We start from the raw sequence: 27,163 nt of genomic DNA, 5'->3' as shown, positions 1-27,163 counted from the left end.
ATTATACGCGGGTACTTAAATCCGTGATCCAGCTGTTTTGTATCAAATCACGAACACTGAACATTTATCCATATTTTCTATAGTTTTACGCGGATATAAATTCCTCACGTTTAATTAGGAATTTATAGTATTGAACAAGTTACAGGAACCACTGGGTGGGCTCGTGAGCAAGAATTTGACACAGATCTTTACTATTCACTCAACAATTGATCAAATCAATAATTACCTGCTTTGACAAGCAACATTCATCTTAAGTTATCAGAAAGCATTTTTCTAAAATTAACATATGTCACACGTAATCAAAATGATACTATGTCATCTAAGAACAATAAATATATTTGAACACAGCTCTGTTGTTCATCTACAACCATGAACTCCACATGCATACAAATAAAAAATTTAAGGGAAATATCAAATGGAATAAAACAAATTTGGGGGGTTGGGGGGGGGGGGGGGTTGGGGGGGGGGGGGGGGGTGTCAAAATTGAAAAGTATGAAAATGTGAGCAAGTATCGCAAAAAAATCTAATCAAGGGAATAAAAATGGATAAATATGTAGGTGGAAACTTGAAAAAGAAGTTAATATCTTTCAGGATTACACCTGGAGCAAAGCCCTGCTCTGTATGGATTGAGTGACCTTCCTTTACTGCAGATACCAAGGCATCAGACAAGGTGACAAGTCCTGCTGATTTTCCTTACAGCATATCACGGTCGAACCTATCCTAGTCCCTCTCCATCAGCCTGTGATGTTAGGTCTTTCCTGATTGGTCAGTAGATTCGGTGGCCTAGTTTCTGTAGTTTTTTTTTTATAAAGCTGTGCTCTCCGTTATGCGGGGCCTCATCAGTTCATGGTAGTCCGGGGGGTCCTTCAGTTGGCCGACCGCAGAACGCAGTAACTCACCCCCTGTCACTGTGATTGGATTACTCTGAAAATTTCCAAATTTCTCTAAATTATTTCCTTTTCCAAACATCAAACTTTTTAAACAGAAAATGCTGCCATCTTTTGAAAAAGCCAAACAGAGATTTTTAAAAGAATTCAGAAAACTTTACATCAGAAACTTAATAAATTTTTCTTTTCTTTATAACAACAGGACTACTGTAATAATTACACATCAGTCATTTCAACGATTCTGACATTGACTTAATCAAACTTCGCTGATTACTGTCGAATTCATGCATTATAAACTTAATTCATATTTATGAAAAACAAATTGAGTTCAAATTTTATATTTGTTCATGATGTAGAAGGTTACCACCAAACTCCAAGGAAATTCAACCATCACAAGTATTGATGATTCCACAGTATCTTGACATGTACTAGTAATTTTAAACAGCAAAATTAGCTTTTAAATAACATGTCGCAATGTTGTGTCAAATTTTACCTTATGAAAATTGATAAGGTCGGCTAGACTTCTATGTACAAGCTGATTAGCTCCAAAAAACTGGTAGCCTTGTTCCGAGGTATCGACCAGGAAGTGTTTGCAGCGGTCCTCAGCGCGATAGGAAATCGTGTAGCCCCAAACTCGCTCACTCACTCGCACCAGGTAACTGCCTAACGTCATGTTGAGTAAATAATTCTCCGCCTCTAGCCGAGAGATAACACCTGAAATCACAAAAAAGCATCAGCATCAATAAATGACTGTATGAAAGCTGTAGAATTTTAACTAATCTTTTGTGGTAACTGGCAAGACAGATGATTTATTTTGGTTTGAGTTTTAACATTTTGATTACGAAGATTCCTTATATCTTACAACTTTATGTATACTTAAATTGTAATGTACAAATTGAAAAGTTTGTGTAATATGATTTGCCTATATTATGCCTTGTGACCACAATATTTTAGTCTGCTTGACATAATGGTAAAATTCTGGCCCATTAATTATCATTCATTAGGGCAACCTATCCTTATGTATAGAAAATTCCTTTAAATGAATTAATCAAAAACCATGTTTATTGAGTTTTAATTGTAACACCTTATTTGATTGGCTCAACAATTATATCTGTATTGTATACACAACTTGCCGACATGTTCTAGCAATATGATGCCAATGCACAACATATTCATATGCTTGACATTACATCAAAACTTTAAATTAATGCTGCATGAATTTGGTGAAGACCTTTTCAGTCCTTGTATATAATGGGTAGCTAATGGATTTTTTTATCCTCAGAGCATGAATTTAATGATGACCTTATCTATAGTTGTATGAAATGAGTGGCTAAAATATTAGTTCTGTTCCTTTAAGGAATCAAACCACAGCATGGTACACTCACCGTGGAACCACTGGGCCACTTTACCAGTGCAGGGGTCAGTCCCCACCCCCTTGGGTCTCTCTTCCTCCAGGAACCAATTGACCACTGCCTGTTTGTTGGGGGGTCGGGGTGGCCTCTTCTTGATCACTTTGGCTGCACTCTTTCTTAACTCGTCACTTCTGTTATATACGAATGATAGAAGACATAAAAGGTTAAGGCTTAATACCAGTAAAATAATCATCATTTCTTATTAAACATGAAGTGAAAAATATGTGAAAATCTGCTTTCATTCTTTTTGTTGTACATTATAGAATTAGTAAAGTTAAAATAATCTAGTAAACATTGCATTGGTTACAAAATCACACATTGCAATTTGCCTCGTGTCAGATCCATGTGCCTTGCATACATTTTTAAAGTTTCATACATTTGAATGTTCTTTATGATCAAACACTGTCCTTTTTAAAATCTTCGTCTTCCAGTATTAGAAGAGCAAACATCCTCCTTTTTAATCTTCCATTCTTCCAGTATAAGAAGATACAAGAGGCCCATGGGCCACATCGCTCACATGAACAGCAGTTCCTTGTAACATTACATTTCGTAGCATATGCTTTTTCTATTTTAAACATTGAACCCCTTTCTGGGGACCCAGTTATGGTCCGAGGTTTATGGTTGGCTTGAACAACATAAATAGTAACATAGGAATGAAAATGTGAAGCACTGCGGTGGGACCGCACGTACACAACCTGAAAAACTGAACATAGCAGAGTTCCACTTCAAGAGGAATAACTCTCAGACTGTACAGAACACAAGAAAGATAACTCTTGGTTCCACTACATTAGAGTTTACACAATTTGAGGATCCTTGCATAGTAATCTCACAAACTGTAGCATTATAGTTCTTGAGAAAACTTTTTAAAAACATTTTCAATATATCTTTCTATGTTAAACTTTGAACCCCTCTTGGGGCCACAGTATTAGTCCAGTGCTAAAGTTTTAATTATTTGGAATCTACATTATTTAAGGATGCTTGCCTAGTTATCACACAAGCTGAAGCATTATAGTTCCCTAGAAAAAGATTTTTCAACATTTTCCCTCTATATTTCTATGCTAAACTTTGAACACCTCTTGGGGCCCCAGTATTAGATTGAGATCACGGCTTTTATAATTTCGAATCTACACTATTTGAGGGTGCTGACGTAGTTATCTGACAAATTGATGCATTGTAGTTCTCGAAAAGAAGATTTTTAAACATTTTCCATATATACCGGTACTTCTACATTTAACTTTAAACCCATCTTGGGTCTTTAGTATTAGTCCAGGGGTCACTATTTTAAAACTGTCGAACCTTCATTATCCAAGGTTGTATGCATGATAGTAATCTCACAAATTGAAGCATTGTAGTTCTCGAGAAGAAGATTTTTTAACATGTTACCTTTATATTTCTTTAATAAATTTTGACCCCATCTTGGGGCCCCAGTATTGGTCCGGGGGTCACGATTTTACCAATTAGGAATCTACATAATCGAAGGATGCATGCATAGAAATTCCACAAACTAAAACATTGTAGTTCTTGAGAAAAAAATTTTTAAACTTTTCCTTTATGTTTTTTAAAATGTTTAAATTTTGAACCCCTCTTGGTGCCCATCAATTGTCTGGGAGTTACAATTTTTTGAATCTACATTATTTAAGGATGTACATGTATGCATAGTAATATCCCAAACAGTTGCACTATAGTTCTTGAGAAGAAGATTTTAAAACATTTTCCTACATATGTTAAAATCTAAACCCCTACTGGGGCCCCACTTTTTGTTCGGGGGTCACGATTTTTACAATCTTCACTATGTATACAACCTTTTGTGTATGTATTGGCATTTTTGGTGAAGTGGTTCTTGAGAAGAAAATTTTTAAACATTTTTCATATGTAGTTCTATGTTAAACTTTGAACCCCGCCTGGGGCCCCAGTCTTGGCCCGAGGGGCACGATTTCTACAATTTAGAATCTTCATTATACATACAAGCTTCTGTGTAAATATTGGCATTTCTGGTGCAGTGGTTCTTGAGAAGAAGATTTTTTAAACATTTTCCTAAGGTATTTCTATGTTAAACTTTGAACCCCGCCTGGGGCCCCAGTCTTGGTCTGAGGGGCACGATTTTTACAATTTAAAATCTTCACTAAACATACAAGCTTTTGTGTAAATATTGGCATTTCTGGTGCAGTGGTTCTTGAGAAGAAGATTTTTAAACATTTTCCTATGTATTTCTATGTTAAACTTTGAACCCCGCCTGGGGCCCCAGTTTTGGTCCGAGGGTCACGATTTTTACAATTTAGAATCTTCACTATATATACAAGCTTTTGTGTAAATATTGGCATTTCTGGTGCAGTGGTTCTTGAGAAGAAGATTTTTAAAAAAAATTCCTATGTATTTCTATGTTAAACTTTGAACCCCGCCTGGGGCCCCAGTTTTGGTCCGAGGGTCACGATTTTTACAATTTAGAATCTTCACTATATATACAAGTTTTTGTGTAAATATTGGCATTTCTGGTGCAGTGGTTCTTGAGAAGAACATTTTTTAAACATGTTCCATATGTTGTTCAATGTTAAACTTTGAACCCCGCCTTGGGCCCCAGTTTTGGTCCGAGGGTCACGATTTTTACAATTTAGAATCTTCACTATATATAAAAGCTTTTGTGTAAATATTGGCATTTCTGGTGCAGTGGTTCTTGAGAAGAAGATTTTTTAAACATTTTCCTATGTATTTCTATGTTAAACTTTGAACCCCGCCTGGGGCCCCAGTTTTGGTCCGAGGGTCACGATTTTTACAATTTAGAATCTTCACTATATATAAAAGCTTTTGTGTAAATATTGGCATTTCTGGTGCCGTGGTTCTTGAGAAGAAGATTTTTAAAGACATGCACCCTAAACTTACTGTTTCGCAATTATCTCCCTTTTGAAAAGGGCTGTGCCCTTTATTTTAACAATTTATAATCCCCTTTCCATAAGGATGCTTTGTACCAAATTTGGTTAAATTTGGCCCAGTGGTTTTTGAGAAGAAGTTGAAAATGTGAAAAGTTTACAGACGGACGGACAGACGGACGGACGGACGGACGGACGGACGACGGACAACTTGCATGCTTTTTTGATGATGCATTGAGTTGTGACCATCTTTGGGAGAATGGGTGGTTTCTTATTATATTGGAGGATATTTGTTGTGACCTACTTTGGGGGTACTGGTGGTTTCTGATTTTATTGGAAGATATTTGTTGTGACCTACTTTGGGGGTACCGGTGGCTTCTGATTGGTCCCGTTCCCTGAGAAAGCTGACACAGCGTTCAGGACGTTCATGCCTTGTCGCAGCGAGTTCTTGTACTCTATCCTGGCCCTCCTCGCCAACTCCTTCACCTCCTCCTCTGCCTTCTTCGCTTTCTTCTCTGCATTGAAATTAACAATTAATTAATGCATACAATTACGTACAATGTTGGGTAGAGTGAAGCTAATGAAGGTAGATTAGAGAGGTGTAACTAATTTAGACAGAATGATTATACATTATATGTAAGCACGGATAATGTCAATCAAAGAATATTGGGGCATGTCACAGCAGGTAGAAAGATAGCGAGTGGCTAATGCCAGTACTGGGGCCTGTAACGTCAACAAAATACTGGGGTATGACTAATGTCAGTAGAATACTTAGGTGTGTAATGTCAATACGAGGAATACTATGTACAAGGAAGTACCGGTATTTGCCCCATTTCAATTTCGCACCTTTTGCCTTCGCTGTCAGCGGATGAATTTAATACTGGGTGAATTGCAGGTGTTCAAATTATTTCTCTTTAAACACAACTTTGTCTGGGCGAATTCAAGATGGGGCAAATCATTTGCAAGTGAAGAAAGGCGAAAATAACACAGGGCAAAAATAAGCCTGTATACAGAACTTAGGTGTGACAAATGTCAGAAGAGCACCTTGCTCCTGCCAGCTTAATTCCACTTCCTGTAGGTTCTGCTCTGCTATCTTCTCCATCTCCTCTCTTTTACACATATACTCGGTGAAGATTTCCGAACTGCGACGATTTTTGTCCTTTACGAGTCTTTCTAAAGACCGTCTCTGATCCTCAGCAAACCTGTGCTGTAAACGATTGATAAAAAGATATTTCTGAATATAGTATATACGTCAAATAATACCATCAGATAATAGGTTGCAATTTTTTGGTGCAGATGTGCTTATGGCCAGTGGTGTATCAACAGCCTACACCTGTAGTATTAATGATTTATTGATTTGTGCAAGAAAAAGCTGTACTCATTTAGAAATGTTTTTTTTTCAATTACAGTTAAGATATCCTTATTCAATTAACACATGTAAACACCATGCTATCATTCCAAAGTCACACTAAAAACCAAAAGGACCTCTTGTTAAAATCATTGCTCATCAAAATCAAACCATGTGTTTTGAAAATTTAAAGAAATACAAGAAATAGATCAAATTTGTTTATGCTTAAGTGAATGCTTTAATTGAATCATAAATACCTCAGAAAGTAAAACTTGGTGTTTACTTCATAAATTATAAATACACCTAGGTATCAATAATAAATGACTTGACATTTACAACACATAATATTTGTAAAGCAGGCAATGCATGTCTACAGCCAAACACACCATGTTATATCACCAGCTTCTTACAAAGCAATCACGAATAACACACAAAACTGAAATCATTATTGAGGAGGTGACCACCAAAAGTGAAGACATTTAATGAACTACAACCAGCTGTAAATGATGGATCCAATGCCTTCTAAGATGATCTGGTGCACAGCAAAAGCCCTTGTGTTAGCTACATGTAGGGGGAACTAGATCATTCAATCGGTAGAACTAATTTATTCAATGAACCGAACATATGCTAACACTACACGGGCACCATTAGTTCACTGCATCTACCACTTGTAAATTCTTTCACACACACAAACACACTTGCACACAAAAAATACACAACTTCACCAAATGATGCATGCATTACGTTAAAAGACAGTCTTAGTCATCTAAGTCTAGGAATAAGAAATTAATAATATAATCAAGTCTTGTTAGACTGAGGACCGTTAGATTCGTGTATACATTGTGTAATAGGTTATGGGAGACAACTCTTTTGGACACATTTAGATGACTAAATCTGGACAGGACAAAGCCAGTAGTATCTTCTAGAATCTCAGTACACATGCACCAAATTGACAGTACCTCCACAGCATCTAAATCTTGACAACTCCGGCACGCTTTCTGCTGCATTACAATAGATAAAGTGTCAATATATCAGTGAAACAGAAGGCGGAGAAGCAGTAAGATGTGGAAATAACATACAAAAATAGTTCTTTATTTAAGGAATGAATTCAATATTTTTTAGTTTTATACGATATAAAATGGTTTGGGGCAGTTTACGCTTTATAAACCGCGAAGCGGTTTATAAAAAAGCGTAAACTGTTCCAAACCATTTTATATCGTATAAAACTTAAAAATATTGAATTCATTCCTTATAATCTAATTTATTTGCTATCAATTGTTGATAAAAACGGTCATTTGATCTATAAAATGACATCAAATTGTACAAAATTCAAACGTAACGTCAGGCGGATTGATACGTTTTTGACGTTTGTCTTACTATGACGTAGGCAACATTCTTTATACGATATAAAATAAATTTTTCAACCAATCAGAAAGCGTGTTACAACCAGCATTAAATTATTTGTCAGTGAGTAACATCTTATAGCTTCTGACCAGTGTTATTTAAATAAAAGCTAGTTAATTGAATTTATAACAGTGCAACATTTCTCCTTTTCCCGAATAACAAACAAATCAACTATCTTATCATAAATAAAAAGAATTTAAGATATTACCGAAACGTCAAGTATATTGCTACAGCATAGATAAACAAAATATCTTGTTATACCCTTAAAATATCCTTCAATATAGTTCTTATCAACAAAAAGTCTGCCAGTGCAACATCCAAATTGTTAGATCGCTACATCACAGCTACAAGTAATTTAAAATATTTGTCAGATCTGGGCTGTGCAACATGAATGGCTGGATGCTACTAGATGATACTATCTGTAGCGAAGGGTATAACAAAATAGTTATTGGCTGGAAGTTGGGTAACATATGATTAGTTGGACCTTCAGTCAGAAATGTTATCCTCAGCCTTTGTCCTTGAGCAACATTTCTGACTTCAGTGCAACAAATCATATATTGCCCTTATACCCAGTCAATAATTGCATTACAAAACTTTTAACTATAATATTATTTACATTAAAACAATGTCAGACAGCCTGCTACTACAGCATAGAAGACTGACAATGTCAGACAGCATACTGCCACAGCATAGTTAGCTGGTAATGTCAGGCAGCACACTGCCACAGCATAGAAGACTGACAGTATCAGACAGCATACTGCCACAGCATAGATGGCTGATAATGTCAGGCAGCACACTGCCACAGCATAGAAGACTGACAGTATCAGACAGCATACTGCCACAGCATAAAAAACTGACAGTATCAGACAGCATACTGCCACAGCATAGATGGCTGATAATGTCAGGCAGCACACTGCCACAGCATAGAAGACTGACAGTATCAGACAGCATACTGCCATAGCATAGAAGACTGACAGTATCAGAGAGCATACTGCCACAGCATAGAAAACTGACAGTATCAGAAAACCTACTGCCAAAGCAAAGACAACTGACAGTTTTGGACAGCATACTGCCACAGCATAGAAGAATGACAGTATCAGACAGCATACTGCCACACCATAGAAAACTGACAGTGTCAGAAAGCATACTGCCCACAGCATAGATGGCTGATAATGTCATGTAGCACATTGCTACAGCAAAGTAGACTGACAATATTAGACGAACATACTGCTTCAACAAAGATAAAATTAGACAAGAGGCTTCTTTGTATGCTTTACAAAATATATAGCTCAGTGAATGTGTATCCTATATTTACCCTGAGTTCAGTGATAAAGTGTATCCTTTATTTACCCAAGCTGAATTATACAGTGAATCCTATATCTACCCCAAGCTTAGTGATACAGTGTGCCCTATATTTACCCTGAGCCCAGTGATGCAGTGTGTCCTATATTTACCCTAAGCCCAGTGATACAGTGTGTCCTATATTTACCCTAAGCCCAGTGATACAGTGTGCCCTGTATTTACCCTGAGCCCAGAGATACAGTGTGCCCTATATTTACCCTGAGCCCAGTGATGCAGTGTGACCTATATTTACCCTGAGCCCAGTGATGCAGTGTGACCTATATTTACCCTGAGCCCAGTGATACAGGGTGTCCTGTATTTACCCTGGTCTCAGTGATACAATGTGTCCTGTATTTACTCGATCTCAGTGATACAATGTGTCCTGTATTTACCCTGAGCCCAGTGATGCAGTGTGAACTATATTTACCCTGAGCCCAGTGATACAGTGTGTCTTGTATTTTCCCTGAGCCCAGTGATGCAGTGTGACCTATATTTACCCTGAGCCCAGTGATGCAGTGTGACCTATATTTACCATGAGCTCAGTGAGACAGTGTGTCCTGTATTTACTCGATCTCAGTGATACAATGTGTCCTGTATTTGCCATGAGCCCGGTGATACAGTGTGTCCTGTATTTACCCTGAGCCCAGTGATGCAGTGTGTCCTGTATTTACCCTGAGCCCAGTGATGCAGTGAGCCCAGTGATACAGTGTGTCCTGTATTTACCCTGAGCCCAGTGATGCAGTGAGCCCAGTGATACAGTGTGTCCTGTATTTACCCTGAGCCCAGTGATACAGTGTGTCCTGTATTTACCCTGAGCCCTGTGATACAGTGTGTCCTGTATTTACCCTGAGCCCAGTGATGCAGTGTGACCTATATTTACCCTGAGCCCAGTGATACAGTGTGACCTATATTTACCCTGAGCCCAGTGATATATATCTAGTGTTTTATATTTACCCTTAGCTGCTCAACACGGATTTTCTCCTCTTCCTCAGCCTTCTGTTTTTCTTCCTCAAGCTTCCGCGCCATCTCCCTGGCTTGCTTTAGCGATGCGTACAGTTCAGCCTCCTCCCTCTGTTTCCTACAAACAGATTGTATACACATTTACAATTACAGTTAACAGAATAAGTTGACACGGTACATTAACTCTTGCACTACATGACATGTCACCCTTGATTGACATAAGATTTATTTGAGGTAAACACAAAGTGGATGACATAAAGTGTATACATCATGTTGATTTACAAAGGTTTATACAAGATCTTTTTATGATAGAAAATTGATTTTTCAAGCTATTTGACATAAGATGTATAATTTATTGACATATGGTGTGTTTTTTATTTGACATACGATATAAAATTTTTAACATAAGGTGTATATCTGGTATACACTTTTTATTTCATTGAGATCAGGTGCATATTTGATTGACATCAGAAAATTAGTTGATTGACATGAGATATATAATTGATCAAAATGAGATGTATAATTGATTGACATGGGATGTATATTTGATTGACAAGAGATGTATATTTGATTGACATGATATGTATATTTGATTGACATCAGATGTATATTTGATTCTATATTTGATTGACATGATATGTATATTTGATTGACATTAGATGCATAATTGATTGACATGTGATGAATTATTTGATTGACATGAGTTGTATATTTGATTTACATGTGATGTATATTTGATTGACATGAGATGTATATTTTGATTGACATGAGATGTATATTTAATTGATATAAAATGTATATTTGATTGACATGAGATGTATATTTGATTGACATCAGATGTATATTTGATTGACATGAGATGTATATTTGATTGACATGTGATGAATTATATGATTGACATGATATATATTATTTGATTGACATGAGATGTATATTTGATTGATATGAGTTGTATAATTGATTGACATATGATGTATATATGATTGACATGAGATAAATATTTAATTGACATGAGATGTATTATTTGATTGATATGAGATGTATATTTGATTGACATCAGATGTATATTTGATTGACATCAGATGTATATTTGATTGACATCAGATGTATATTTGATTGACAACCTGAGCTCCTCCTCTTTCTGATGCTGCTCTCCCTCCATGCGTTCTTTTTCCTCCTCTAACTTCCTGGCCAGCTCTGCTTCTTCTTGCCTTCTGTGTATGGCCAAAACACAACATTTAGAGAGGTGAAAAAATGAATGTGAATTATGATACGGAATTTATATTTCAAATAAGTAAAAAATAACCATTTCTTTATAATTTGCAATTACTTTTTTTTAAGTATACAATGTGCGAGACTAAAAAATCATTCACAGGTAAAATACTTTTCCTTCAAATATATTCACTCTTCTGTAACTATATTTATAAATCATTTTTAACCTAAAACTAGATGTTCATCCTTATAAAATAATGCAAGTGAACAACATATTACTGATCTCATAAAGTTTAATCTTCTCCTATCTCATTGAAAATCTCACAATATTAAAGATGTCCAAACAGAAATTCTGATCTAAGGTATCTCACCTGATCCGCTCAACCAGTCCCTATGTTTCATACTTGATCTCACTATATCTCACCTGGAATTCTTAAACTGTTCCTTTAACTCGTCTGATATCACTTTACCTGTCAGCATTTCCTCTGACTGTCCTATTATTCCATCTGATATAACTAATTCTCAAAACAGCTCCACATTTGATCTGAAATTACTATATTCTATCTAGCTTGTTTTTCTCAACCTGTCAGTTTATCTCATCAGGGATCTCACTTTATCTTGACTGATCTCCCCACTCCCACAATCAAACTCTGTAAGTGCCCCCCTTACATGTACTTACCTGAATACCTCCTCTAGAGATTTGTCATTTTATGTTTTCCCATTACCAACACCCTATATCTCATTCATGATACCTTTTGTGTTCCTTTATCACCAAGAGTCAATATGTCATTACTGATCTCACTATATCTCATCTGATCTCCTCGATCTCGCGCTCGGTCTCCTTGAGTGCCCTCTCCTGGATCTCTAACTTGATCATTTCTTCTATAGATTTGTCAATTTTGGGTTTTCCCATTACCAAGACTCAATATGTCATTACTGATTTTGCTATATCTCACCTGATCTCCTCGATCTCGCGCTCGGCCTCCTTGAGTGCCCTCTCCTGGATCTCTAACTCAATCATCTCCTCTATAGACCTGTCGTGTTTGTGTTCTCCCATCACCCAGACCCACTCCCTGCCGTTCTTGCCCAACAGGAAGTCCACGTTCTTTCTACCTACTCAACAAATCAAACGCATTAATAACAAAGCTATGATGAAATAAATGGGAAAAGTGATCAGAATAAAACATGTATGACATCCAGAATCATAGCCACCTCAAACAAATCCAAAAAAAGACACACAAATACACAAAGAACTTGGAAGATAGCTATCATCTGTACATGTTCCTTGAACATGAGCTCTGACATATAAATGGACTTTTAAGTGACATGATTATTTAGATCAATTACGGGTAAAAAGAGGGCCTGAAGTTGTCTCCCTTCAAATATCTAACTGTAAGGAAGTTTGTATCTGCAATCGCTCCATAGTCCACACCATAAGTATTTTTAAAAAAACCGCGAACAATTGAATTAATCTTTAAGCGGTGCTGTGTCTAAAAACTAAAAGCCATCATTGATCATATAAATCTGTGAAAGCATTAAAGATTGTGGTAGCTCAATTTTCATTCAGTTTTAATGGTACCCCTTCACCGTCAATTTTAATGCAAAAAACCTGTGAAACATAATCTTTCTTCATTAATTATAGCTATACTTGAAAATTTATAAATGATGACCTTTATGAAACTTTAAAACATTACAAATCCTACAAAACTGGCTATCTTGAAGTTATTGTAAGCTCCTGACCAAAATTATGATATATTTTGCTTTATCAAATAGCTTCTCTTCCTTTATTACATTTTACTTAATAATTAATTCTTATCAATACAAATATATACAGTATTTTCCTGAGTATCATTAGAGAGTTCAATAAGATAGATTGCTATGAGTTCTCCAATCAGCCACTAATTACTTGCACATACACACTTAAAGCATTAATTATCTGTAAGATCATTGATGGTCTAAAATCAGGAAGTACTGACGTTAGTGAAATCAGTTTAATTAAATGAGAGTTACACTGTGACACTCAGACCAAGGTGTTAAAGTCGATACCTTGACCCCGGGGAACCGCTACATTAACCTGTAATTAGGGCAGGAAGCCATTAAAACAGACCACCCTCTCTGTTAGGGTGGAAAGAAATACTCAAAGTTTATCATCAACATATCTCACAATTTCTACATTGAAATCTTTAGAATAGTATGACAACAAACTTGGAGCATTGGTTTGTACCGAAACAATAAAACAGTAATAACAGTAATTAACAACAGTATAACGGCCAGCGTAACTGTACAACACATAGCATACAACCGATGTGTTAGAGCATACCTTTCTTGGGTTTCCTTGGAATCCGGTCATCTTGATTCTTCTTCTCAAACTCATTGTACCTCCGGACTTGTTCCTGGGTTAAAAGATAGGAAAACATTTGTCAGATTCAATCAACTCACATTAAAAACCATTAATTAATTCTGCGTTTCTGAAGATTTATAAAAAATAAACAGTTAAACTAAATTAATTCAAGCAAAATGGGCATAAAATATTCATTTTTAAATCTATAGTGTTGATATTTTGCAGAAATTGACTTTTCTACATAATTAGGTGCATTTATGAATGCATTTATTCAAATATCTGTATACATTATATTTAGAAATGTACCTGATTTAGCAGAAGCTGCTCTCTGCTAAAACCACTAATTAGTCTAATTTAATGAAATACACAGCCAAATGTAATACATTTATGGTATATTAATTTCAATTGAACATAGAATGTTTACATTTACGGTATATTGATTTCAATTGAACATAAAATGTTTAAGGGACATCACCAACCTGCTGTTTACAGACAAACCATGGCCTTCTGTATGATATACATGTATAACTGTATGTGGTACTGACAATATCAAGGTTTATTATACTTTTATGTTAAATACTGAAATCTGATTGCGTCGGTTGACAATGGTTTTCTCGGGGTGTCAATTTCAACAGTTACCCTCCCAAACAGTTAAATACTGAAATCTGATTGCGTTAGCAACACACTTGGCAATGGGTAACACAACAAATTGTTACATGCTTATACATTATGCGCGTACGGTTCCCCATAGAATTCACTTCATTTCTTCATGTATATAAAAGCAGTAAAATTTTCTTTAAAATTTAGACATTCAATATAATAAAATAAATAGTGCCTGTTTGGGAAGATTACAGTTGAAATTGACACCCCTCGAAAACCACTGTCAACTGACGCGAAGCAGAGGTTGACAATGGTTTTCTCAGGGTGTCAATTTCAACAGTTACCCTCCCAAACAGACACTATTTATATAATATCAAACACCTCCAATATCTTGATAAACAGTATGGCCTTTTGTATAATATACATGAATAACTCTACATGTATGTGATTTAGACAATATTAAGGTACATCACCCACCTCCCAAATTCTGACAAACATTATGACCTTCAGTATTATATACATATATAACTGCATGTGTATATCTGTGGTACAGATTAAGGTACATCACCCACCTCCCGTATCTTGACAAACAGTATGGCCTTCTGTTCGTCCGACAGCTCTGACAGGAGGTCAGGGTCGACGGTCATCGTCTGGAGAATCTGCTGCAACATGGTGGACTCTTACTGACCTGTAACCCACAAACAAACCAAACATAATTTACAGTTTGTTTTAATGATGAATTTTTCGTTAATTTGAAAGCATTACAATGAAATAATTACTGTACTTGTTAGAGTAAAAATAACACTGTAAGAGAACAATATTTGCCTATAAAAAGAAACTTTCAAACTCATATTAAAATTTCATTCAATACATCTGGTTTAAAAACTAACGCAATCCTTAAATGATGAATTTTATTACTTTGATATTAATACATGTACAATGAAAATTTCACTACATATTTTACATTGTTACCAACTCTACAAATTTAACACTTTACCACGTTTACAGACTTTCTCTCATATTACCTCTAGATCAAATGGAATCCAGGGTATACATGTTAAAGGCAATAGATCTATTTTTATGTTTTCTCTAATTTAGAAATGCACAAGGAAATAGTATGTTGATAAATACTTTACTAGACTCAAGAATGTTTGAGTGTTCACAAACAACTTCCTCATAATAATCATTGGCCATACTTCAGTTGTAATGCTTTCTACCTCACGGTCGCTCCGTTAGATTAATGTTCATTGAGACTTTCAGAGTGTGAGAGACAACTTTACAAAGGATTTCAATTCTAAAAATCACTGATATGTATTTTACGTTTAATGTCTCTGTCCTAAAAATTTCAAAATACATGTTTATCTACATACTTTAAATTACCTTACACAGATGTCAGCTATTTGGTTACAATAAAGCTATTTCTCTGTATTAATTAATTCTAAGTTTCTAACTCTTTCTTCCTCTTCCTTAGATTATGGACTTAATTGGCCAACATTTAAATAAAACAAATGAACCGCTGATTTAACGGTTTTATATCTTTTACATGATGTTTGTATGTAATTTCAATTCTCTTGGTACAAGACAGATTCAACTGATTCACAGATGAACAGATAATGGTGGTTTAAGATAGAGAGGAGTTTATATATATATAGTGAATTCACTTCCGCTGGGAGTTGGATTGATACGATGACCTGACAATATCTAGGATGACTCCAGTCTGCTGTCATCCCGTTATCTTACCGCTGCCAAAAACAAGCTGATCACATGACTCACGCCAGTCAATCCCTCCCCCTACCGTACACACGGCATCCTGGTACCCCAAACATCTCACTCCTACCCCCCTCCAGTAAGTAATCAACACCAGATACCTGGGAGCAGAGTCAACACACAGTTTTTATCATATCACTACAGAGTTCCAATCACACTGAGAATCTACAAAATGTCTTGTAGAATTCCGCTGAATGGCAGTTTTTAATCTTGAATGCTGAGGATGTTTTGATCTGACTGGTTGATAAGAAATCAAAATACACACATCTATATTTTTCTTTCTTCCAATATAAATAAAAAAATTTAGACAGGAGTTTTGAAGAAAGAGAGAAGCGATGTTTTACTAAATCTCTGCACAACAAGGAATACAAAAACACAAACAACTTGTGTATATATCCTTTGTTTTAACAACATTGGGACATTAACTGTTTGCTGAATCACTGCTTCCCAGATGTTCCCTATTCCTTCTCCATAGACCTAATGTGTGTAATAATGTTTGTGTTGTAAGGTGGAGAATGACATTCAATGAACTGGTATCATTGTCTTGTTTATCAGTAAGTAGAATACTCCTTCCTCTGTATATTGTTACATCACAGTACATCATATCATACAACACTGGTATCAGCGACTAACTACCCACCACAAAATCATGAAAGTTAACTTAGGAACAGATGCATTATTTGACTACAACAAGTTTTGTAAAGACAGCCCCCCCCCCCCCCCCCCCGCAAAAAAAATCATTGCTCAGTGCAAATGTAAATCAATAACACACATGATTTTGTACAGTGTAGTTTTCTCTTCCATGAAATTCAATACAGTATAGCTGACATAGATATGTCAACAATTGGTAAGTTTTATCAACATGACCTCAATTTTAAATTGTTTAATGGGGACAAGAATATTTGCATGTTTGAATAAATTAAAGCAACTCAAACAATGTAAATGATCAGTGAAACTATTTATTATATAGGTCAATCAGTTACAGCCCTTAAGGTCAAATTCAAAACAAGTTTGTCCATTAGCTTGTAATGACAATCTTCAAGTCATCCCATTCTGACAATGTCATCAAAATGAAAGTAATTACACTCTCTGATTTCTCTCTTAATGCAGACAAGTGAAAGGTATAGTTTAAAATGTCCAATATCATTCCATTGCTTACCAAAGCATTAGTTGAGAGAGAGAGAGAGAGAGAGAGAGAGAGAGAGAGAGAGAGAGAGAGAGAGAGAGAGATTTTCACAACGAGATAATCGTACTCCAGTCAATTTAATATGCGTGTATTCGCATCACAGACATTAAGTAAATAGCAAAAACAACCAACAACTGAGAATTGCTAACCAACAGGCCGCAACAACCGAATATTTCGTCTCTTCTCTTATAACAGCTGTGTAACAAGGGGCAACACATTTTAATGCTCTACTTACGATTCGACCAACGCAATCAATGCCGTGCTGAAATGATATGGCGGAAACTAATGCATCATTCTTCCATAGTTAATATCTTCTACACTAAATATAAGTCCATAGCATCATGCTGTTTTGTGAAGTACAGCACCTTCGCTTTCTACTTCCACTTTACCAAAACTTCCTGTTGGTGGCGCTGCTAACCCGGAAAAAATATTTCACGATGTTATGGCGGGAAAAATGAATTTTCTCAAGGGAGATAATCATAAGTCATCATAATTCAATTTTAGCAATGGAAGAGAAAAACATTAAATTATCATTTTATTTTCTTATTGATCACCGTAATACCAATATTCAAATTATCCTACCAGAAAGTATAGACCTATTATACTATTTTTTATGAATCTGATTTTAATTTAATTCCTTTGAGCTGCATTAAATATTATATTTTCTTTTTCAAGAACAAACACATTTTTATGTGACTGAAGGAAATTGAACAAAATAATTTTAAAAGTTCAGACTGCAAACTATACATATTAACCAAAAAAGACAAAGCATTAAAGTTTCTAATGAATTCTCAAATGTTGTAAAAGCATCTTAAAACATAGGAGAGAGTAGACGGAATAAAAAAAATGAGAAACAGAGGAAATCCAAGATTCTCGGTAAAACATGATATTAACATCTATCCAGTATTTCCTCCCTTACTTTTTTCTTTATTTATAGAAATTTGAGTTACTACATGTAAAGCCACTGACAAATTAAGCCGTATCATCATTAATCTAATTTGTCTGCTTATGACTGTACACAATATATAAATAGTGCCTGTTTGGGAGGGTAACAGTTGAAATTGACACCCCGAGAAAACCATTGTCAACCGACGCGAAGCGGAGGTTGACAATGGTTTTCGAGGGGTGTCAATTTCAACTGTTATCCTCCCAAACAGGCACTATTTATTTTGTTATACTGAATGTCTTTTTTAAAATTTTTAAGAAAATTTTACTGCTTTTATATAGAAATAACGTGAATTCTACAGCGAACCGTACGCGCATAATTTTCGCGCATGTAACATTTTTTAATGTTACCCGTTGCCAAGTGCGTTGCTAACGCTGAGGGTAATAGTAAATATTATTAACTGCGTCTTAACCAATCAGATTTCAGTATTTAACATGAAAGTATAACAATATGTTTTAACCCACAGCCTACAAATGCATCATCAAGCAGTGATTGGCCTATGAAATGACACATTTAATAAAAGTAATGATTACATTGTTAAATTGGGGTTTATTCTATAACTTTGAAGTGAACTATGCTTTGATTAATCTGTGATTGATTTAAACTTCCTCTACAATGCATGGGTGGAGCACGTGGCTCAGTGGTCAGAGGTGTTAGACCAGTAAACAAAAGGTCACATATTCAAATCCCTCTGTGGTCTCATGATGTTATGTGTTGTGCAAATTATAGTCAAGGAATACTTTCTCTACATTTTCTAAGTCCACCCAGCTGAAATTGAGTACCAATTTGCAATGGACTGGTGACCCATTCAGGGGGAGTCAATGACTCACATCCGCTTAGCACCACGGAAGCTGGGGATAAGCACCGGCTTAATGCGCCTTCATGCCATGGAGAATGATTTGACTTAACAACAGCAGCGCACGGACTCAGGTCAGACTTAGGGGAAAGGAGAAACTATATATGGCAAAGTCTCAAGACAGGGACTTTACACAGAGGTTGACTATGGCCTGTGACCATCATACTTTGTTCAAAGTCACTGCACATCCTTTACCCCAAAACACTCTGTGGGTGAAGTATGACCCAGATTGGGCCAAGAAAAAGAAACTATATGCTCTGTACTAGTATGTGATATCGGACATCCAGATGGATGGAATGATGGATAGAAGGAATAATAGACTCATGACTATAAGGTACCTGTATATCGAGACCCTAATAATGGATAACAGAGAGAGAGAGAGAGAGAGAGAGAGAGAGAGAGAGAGAGAGAGAACTATATCTAGTAAAGTCCTGTCTTTGGTGGTTGATATGAAGGTCAGAACAACTCTCCCCAAAACATGTCGCCACAGAGACACCAATTAAGAGACAACCTGCCCCCAATTCAGGACAACACCCACCGGTCAAGACAAACTTGACTCCAACATAAAGACCACTTGTCCCCTATGATATTCTTTTTAATTTTTTATGAATGTACTTTTGGCTTCCCCGAGAATAGAGTGCAAGGTTGTTTCAGCCTCATGTACTCAAGCCCACGCATCATTATTTTCTATTTTGTTACACTTCACAATAAATAATGGTATTGAAGCAAACACACCCTTCATGCCCCCCCCCCAACCAATTAAATCCGGGAAGTACCCAATTTTTCATGCCAAAACACCAATTTTGTGGAACTAAATCATTTCATACCTCAACTATGACATCAATCAGGTATATGGACTTTACTTTTGATATAAATAAATTGTATATGGTTTTAATTATCTTTCAGCCTTCTACACATGTTAACGTTCTAAATTCAATTTTCTGAACTTGTTGGCAGAAAATTCTTTTAATATATCACAAATAATCATGTGGCTGACATACTCAGAGACTTCTACAATGTTTCAATAACAGTTTCCACATGATCCCCAACACAGGACAGACAGAGGGGGGAATAAAAGAAATAGGTCATCTATTTAGTCTGTCCCTGACATTTAAATCTATCACGTGACTTTAGGCAGGTAACCAGACCAGGAAGAGTAAATACCTGGAGCCGCCATGATAGAAGTTTAAGGTAAATCAGTTTGTACCTATCGGAATAACAGATATATTCTACTTTGAATGGATAAAAAATAGTGAAAATATCTTTTTATTCATCAGACCAAGAAAGTGTTTTGATATTTATATTATAATTATGATATCAATTTTAACAATTACACTGTAAAAAACATGCAAGGACAGGAAAAGGTCAAAGTACAGTATATATACATGTATACTAAAGATAAATATGAATGATACACACAGGCGGTTTACTTTATAACAGAATAGGTATGTACATGTAGTCATAATAACAAACATTTAATTTCTTATAGGCACTAAAGCATTGGGGGTTTTAAGAGATAAATAATCATAGATATTTGATTTCAGGATCTAGTACTCCAGTAATTTACATCGTGTGCCTGACCATGTACCCTAGGACTTGGGCCCAGGATGTGTTACGGTGTCGTCTCTGTGAGACCCCGGGGCCCCCTTTGTATTGTGACATTTGTCACATACATCTGTGTAAAGCATGTGTGGGGGAACATCTCTTGGATGATTCCAAAGAACACAAAGTGGTGCCATTTAAAAAGAGGGGATCTACTCCAAATTACCCAAAGTGTCCTAAACATTCCACAAAACAATGTGAACTTCACTGTGAACAATGTGACATTCCTATTTGCACACTCTGTATTTCTGGAGAACATTTAGGACATACACCAGTTGACATTGTTAAACATATTGAAAGCAAAAAAGAACTTTTACAGAGAGAAATGCAAGAGTTAGAGAAATCCATTTCTCCTAAATATCAACAGATTGCCTCCAATATCCCAGTCCAGAAAGCTGCTCTAAATAAAAACAGACAGAAATTGACATCAGCAATAGACAAACATGGAGAAGCCTTGCACAGAGAAATAGACACCAGGATCCACAAACTGAAATCTGATCTGAATGAAATGGACACCAAACACCTGGCCGTCCTAAATAAACAGGAAGATGAAATCACACGCACCATTGATGAAATCACACAGACCATTGCTGATCTGAAGAAGTTAGTGGACTCCAATGATGTCAGTCTTGTCTCTGCCTACAAATCAAGGAATGCTGAATTCAGAAGATATTTGCCTCCTAAACTCACCGTGTCCTTACCAAGTTTTACCCCTCAGAAGATCAACAAAGAACAGCTTTATCAACAGTTTGGTTCTCTGTCAGCGTCATCTATTAAAACAGAAGAACAAGTCTACACCATGGATTCCCCCGGTGCTGAGTCCTCTCCCCTGGACAGACCGCTCATTGATGTACCACGGATCATCACACAGATAAACACCGAGTATGAAGGCTCTAATGGATTATTCAGTGTGTCCTGTCTGAGTGATGAAGAACTATGGGCGTGTGGTGGGGACAACAAGATGAGACTGTACAACCTGCAGGGAGAACTAAGGAAGTCAGTCCAAACCAAGTCAGGGAACGATCCACTGGACATAGCAGTGACAAGGAGTGGGGATCTAGTTTATACTGATTACAGTGATAGAACTGTGAACATAGTGAAGAATACACAGATACAGACAGTGATCAGACTACGGGGGTGGAGACCTCGCAATGTCTGTAGTACCTCCTCTGGTGACCTCCTGGTTGTCATGGACAGTGATGATGATAAACAAACAAAAGTTGTGTGTTACTCTGGCTCCACAGAGAAACAAAGTATTCAGTACGACGACAAAGGACAACCTCTCTATTCATCTGGTAAATACACTAAATACATCAGTGAGAACAGGAACCTAGATATCTGTGTGTCAGACTGGAGAGCCCATGCAGTAGTGGTGGTCAATCAGGCCGGGAAACTCCGGTTTACCTACACTGGTCCTCCCTCTACTACCAAGGAATCATTTGATCCATACGGCATCACAACAGACAGCCAGGGTCGGATCCTGACAGCAGACTATAACAACTACCGTATCCACATCCTGGATCAGGACGGACAGTTCCTCTGCTACATTGACAACTGTCATTTACAGGGTCCATATGGTTTATGTGTGGACACCAGAGACAACCTCTTTGTGGCTGAACACGGCACAGGTAAAGTGAAGAAAATCCAGTATTACATGTAAACAAACTGTGTGTATTACCAACAAATATGTAAGCTGTGGGAATGTTTCATTGATATGAACTATATATAAATACAGTATATGTATTATTTACAAACAAACCATGTGTATATATTATATGTAAACAAAGTGTGTGTATAAATAACAGAAAATGTACACGTAAACAACATGGCTGTTTATATTACAGGTGAACAATCTCTATAATCATGATACTTTATACATGTACTTCATTGTATACTGATGCATGTAAGCATTAATGAATATACTACTGTATATAGTAAACAAACTGATAAAGATATTACATACAAATTAATTATGATTGTGAATAATGCTGATTTTTTTTATTTTTAAAATAATAACTCAATGTATATCTATATTTCTTACTATGCAAACTTTGTTTTAATAAATTATTGAATCACCTGTTACTGCCGTTTCTTTGATTGAGTAATGATGAATTTAATTACCTGATTACTTACTTGTATTTCGTCTGCAAACAGTCCTTCCAATTACATGTATAATGTTGTAGACACTTAGACTGTCACAGCTGTACCTGCATATGAAATATATTAATTAAAAAGCATATAATGCCTCTATGGCACTTCAGAAGTAAGATTTAGGAAGACAATAGATTTATCTCACAACAAACAACAGGCCCAAGGGCCCTAAAGTACACCTGAGTATGAGATAAAATCCAGGAGAGGATTCACAGAATGGCAGCTTAATTATAATTATTAAAACAAAATAGACTATAGTATTTTGCTTAGAAACAAGATTACACGATTCATGGGATTTCAAATGATTAAGAGGATAATGGATTTGGTATTCTGAAATTTTCAAATATTTGATTTTATTCATTGACTGGAGAAGGGAGAATTATGACCAATATGAGTAATTTGACTTATTTTGTCATGAGGCAGGTTAATGTTCTTTTATTTGCAGCATGTAAATCATAAATTATCTATATATATATATATATATATATATATATATATATATATATATATATATATATATATATATATATATAAATATATATATATATATATATATATATATATATATATATATATATATATATATATATATATGTATATATATGTATTTAAAAAAGAAAGAAACAGAACCACTCAACCAAAGGTTAAAAATTTTACTATTTAGGTCAAATATCTTTATCTCATCTAAACCACCTGCTCAGTTTTTGTTGTTGTCCCCCCCCCTCCCCCCACACGAATCTTTAATCGAAGGGTCATGCATTTTACACTTCTGGTTGATCCTCATACTGCACTTAGATGACCAGTCACCCCCCCCCCCCCCCCACCACAAAAAAAAATATTTTCATCCCGCACAACACCAGCGACATTGACTCAGTAAAGTCATCAACAAAACCAAGAACTTAGTTTTCTGCAAGATGCTAGGTAGTATGATATAAAATTTCAATGATTTGCCATATGTTTACTATATTACAAAAAGAGTCCCACCATAACACCAGAACCACTGATTGAGAGGGTATAAATTTTCACAATTTTGGTACAGACTTCCTTCTCCATCTGTATTACGTACATAATTTGACTGCTAATACTTCAGTAGTAGAGAGGAAATTCCTCAAAGAATCCATATTTAGTATATGGACGCTAAAAACCAAACTTAACACAACCCCGGACCCAGCGGCCAAAAATTTACAATTTTCTTGTTGGCATCCATGCATATCATAACCATGTACACTGCTTAATGTTCGACAACATAGGGAATTTTTCAAAATTGAATTTATTTTTACAGTTTTTACCCAAATTATATGACACATTAACACATTAAATATAGTCAGGATAGGTAATCCTAGCTAGCAGGCTAAAAAAACGCTGAAAATTTTTAAAATTAATGAGTACTAATGCACGAAGGACGACTGCACGACGATGAACGAAAACGCATCGCAATACATGTAGGTCACCCAAGTCACTCAGGTGACCTAATAAGGGAGGTTACTTATAGTGCTTTTTACAATGATAATTATTCTGATTTTGTACAAGTACGAACCTCCACATGGTCACGTTGGTTAGAATTATAACTTCTCTCTGCCCCTCACAGGAAACCGTCCAAATGCAGCGGCGTATCGAAAGTTCTCTCCCCTACAATATTCACTCTTGTTTTAATACATTGTTAGGGTTTAATACAGTTTTGTACATATAAGATAACTAGCCTGTTTGTGTTGTATTTGTATATAGTTTATCTCCTTATTATACTGTAAAATTCATTTATTTTACAATTTCTACAGATTAAAATTAAATAAACGTGTAAATCAATAACAATTGAAGCATTGCCATGGCATTGATGAATGCTTAAATGGTGAGGTACATTCTTGAGAATATTATTGATCAAATTTGTTTAAACAGTTATAAATCTATATAAATGAATACACACAGTTGTCCATGTTCCTGATACCTACACAAAGGTTTACCTGATCTGTTTTGTTTGAAACTTGGTAGGTTGGCACTTGTCTCTGTATTTAACAGGACCAGTTTAACGTATCTGTAGATTCATGTAGAAATGATATCCTTTAGAGGAAGAAAGAGTTTTAGAGTAACAAAATTTATTCAGTCATGTTAAATTGTCCCTGTATTTAATGTATCTGTAGATTTCTTGTAGAAATGACATCCTTTAGAAGAATAAAGAGTTTCAGACTTACAAAATTTATTCAGTTATGTTAAAATGTTATAATTGTCATTGAATTTTTTAGTCATAATAAACATGGTGATTAGTTTTCACATCCCTGTCACACATTATAAACAAATAGCCCATTGAAATATTCGGAGCATATAAATATTTTTTGTTTAAATTTTTGCATTATTTAATTGTTTTGTATCTTAACAATATTATTAGTTTTTCATTTCACTCCTGCATGTTTTCTGAAAAAAATGTGATATATTAACGTGTTATATTTTAAAGAAATTTATTTTAAAACCACTGAATTCTTTGAGAAAAAATAAATTGCTACAAAACTTAGACATGACTAGACATCAATACTCTACAGCGAAACTGCATTCAGTTTATGTACTGTATTCATTCAGTACGAATATATTTGGCATTGATAGCCTATTTACCACAGAAATGGGTTTCAAAGCAATAAATCTTCACATCAATAATATCGTCTGTTTTACTTATACAAAAGTTGTATCTCGATCCCGATCGTTTTTCTGTGACGCTAAATTGCTACAAGAGACACAGCATATTAATGGCATTCATTAAAAGATTTCAATGATAAAGATTAAAATGCTCGTAATTCAAATAATAATAGATAAAAATCTCAGTATTTTGATACACATAAGTTCTTGCAAAATGTGATGGCACTTGTTCAAGGTCTTCCACACAGTTGTTTATTTTATTAAAGTTTATTTTATAAATGTTTATTTTATAAATGTTTTTCTGATTCCTGATGGTTATTTAAAACGAACATTATATAATTATATTGGTGATTAATTTTTATGAGGAACTGAAACATATCTTTTTATCAAATAAACCTTTATCATGTAAAATAAATAAAAATGAAACGTCTAAAAAAAATCAACGTAATTAAGCAGGCCGACTTTAAATTTTTTTGCGTAAGAACTACAACACCAAAACTTCAAAATTTAACATTGTGCAATGTACACCAACCCTAGTGTACCTGCAAATATCCTGGAAAATCTACCATCTGTTTTTATTTAGGGGTCCTCTTAAAATATGGGCACATTTACGATTGGGATATACGTTTATAGGAAGTTGCAATTTTTTGCACTTCAAATCAAAAAATGCTACAATACATAGACGTCGAAAGCAAATTGAAAGTGGGGGGGGGGGGGGGTTAGCCTTATCCGAAATCTTGACAAGACAAAAAAGCAAAAAAAAGAACAAAAACAAAAAACTCCGTCTCCTCCTATCCTCACGATTCTAATTCGGGGGTGAGGTTTATAAATGATCGATTTATTCATTCTGTTTGATTATGTCTACAACATAAATTCCACCATCTGGTAATTAAATTGAGTCATCTCAAGATATCAAAAATTAATGCACGAAATTTGCAATTTATTTTGAGTGTATTGCAAACGTAGATTGGTACAATGAATTCATTCATTAGAAAATTAGAAAAATTAACCACAAGCATGACAAGGAGAGAATATTTTTGTTTTCATAATTTCTAAAGCTTACTATTTCTACTTTTTATTTTATGTCAATTCATCTAGAAAGCTTCATTTTATCATTCCATCATAAAATCACGACGACAACACCCCTTCACCCCCCCCCCCCCCACCCATCAAATGACGCCACGGAAAAATAAAAAAATTCAGAACGAAATTTTTTTATGTATGTGTATTTTGTTAATTGTGTTCCAATTTTCAAAAATCAAAAAATATATAAAAAATATAATAATTTCTGAAAAGGTGCAAATACATCTACTTTTACAGGAATCATCAAAAGCAACTATAAAGTTGGCCATCTTAAACCTTTTTCATTGCTGGATCCTCTGATTATTTCCTCCTCTATATCCTAAATAAATCTATTTTTAACCCCAAAAAACACTTTCTTGTCGATCTGGTTTTTGAAAACAATTTTTCTGTGTATTATAAATGAAATAAAAAGGTTTTGTTGTTTGTTGTTAAAGGTCCATTCAGATACATTTGTTTGTCATGGAATAAATTAACGTATTGTAGTTGATGAACACAATTTTCTCTCCTCCTGTGGAACACAAATCTAAAAATAAGATATATTTCAGACAGCCAGGAACACGTCGTATTTAATTACAATAAAA

At 35.3% G+C, this 27,163-nt stretch overlaps 2 protein-coding genes across 5 annotated transcripts in view; one reads left to right on the top strand and one right to left on the bottom strand.

Moving 5' to 3' along the window:
• Positions 1-481: 481 nt before the first annotated feature.
• The window catches only part of LOC117684596 (SH2 domain-containing protein 4B), a 33,455-nt gene continuing 6,773 nt past the window's right edge, over positions 482-27,163 (bottom strand). Inside the window, exons 1-12 of one of the 4 annotated variants that reach the window (XM_066065736.1) lie at positions 17,558-17,738; positions 14,942-15,057; positions 13,749-13,821; positions 12,385-12,541; positions 11,341-11,430; positions 10,211-10,334; positions 7,471-7,512; positions 6,208-6,370; positions 5,522-5,678; positions 2,273-2,430; positions 1,381-1,601; positions 482-924 (exon numbers count right to left, since the gene is read on the bottom strand). In XM_066065736.1, the coding sequence (XP_065921808.1) occupies positions 805-924; positions 1,381-1,601; positions 2,273-2,430; positions 5,522-5,678; positions 6,208-6,370; positions 7,471-7,512; positions 10,211-10,334; positions 11,341-11,430; positions 12,385-12,541; positions 13,749-13,821; positions 14,942-15,040 (1,404 nt within the window). In that variant the 5' untranslated portion in view covers positions 15,041-15,057; positions 17,558-17,738 and the 3' untranslated portion in view covers positions 482-804. The other 3 variants (XM_066065737.1, XM_066065738.1, XM_066065739.1) reach the window with 3 other exon arrangements.
• On the top strand, positions 20,215-22,789 carry LOC117684593 (tripartite motif-containing protein 2-like). Its single transcript, XM_066066870.1, has 2 exons — positions 20,215-20,315; positions 20,669-22,789. Exon 2 carries the CDS (start codon positions 20,707-20,709, stop codon positions 22,384-22,386), a length of 1,680 nt encoding a protein of 559 aa, XP_065922942.1. The 5' UTR covers positions 20,215-20,315; positions 20,669-20,706; the 3' UTR covers positions 22,387-22,789.

Source organism: Magallana gigas, chromosome 7 (genome assembly GCF_963853765.1).
Source record: "Magallana gigas chromosome 7, xbMagGiga1.1, whole genome shotgun sequence".
NCBI lineage: Eukaryota > Metazoa > Mollusca > Bivalvia > Ostreida > Ostreidae > Magallana > Magallana gigas.
The sequence above is the reverse complement of the archived record's forward strand: the minus strand, read 5'-3'. Positions and strand labels throughout refer to the sequence as shown.

Coding starts and splice junctions, on each gene's coding strand:
- LOC117684593 (XM_066066870.1), top strand. CDS start 20,707: ATGTACCCTAGGACTTGGGCCCAGGATGTGTTACGGTGTCGTCTCTGT.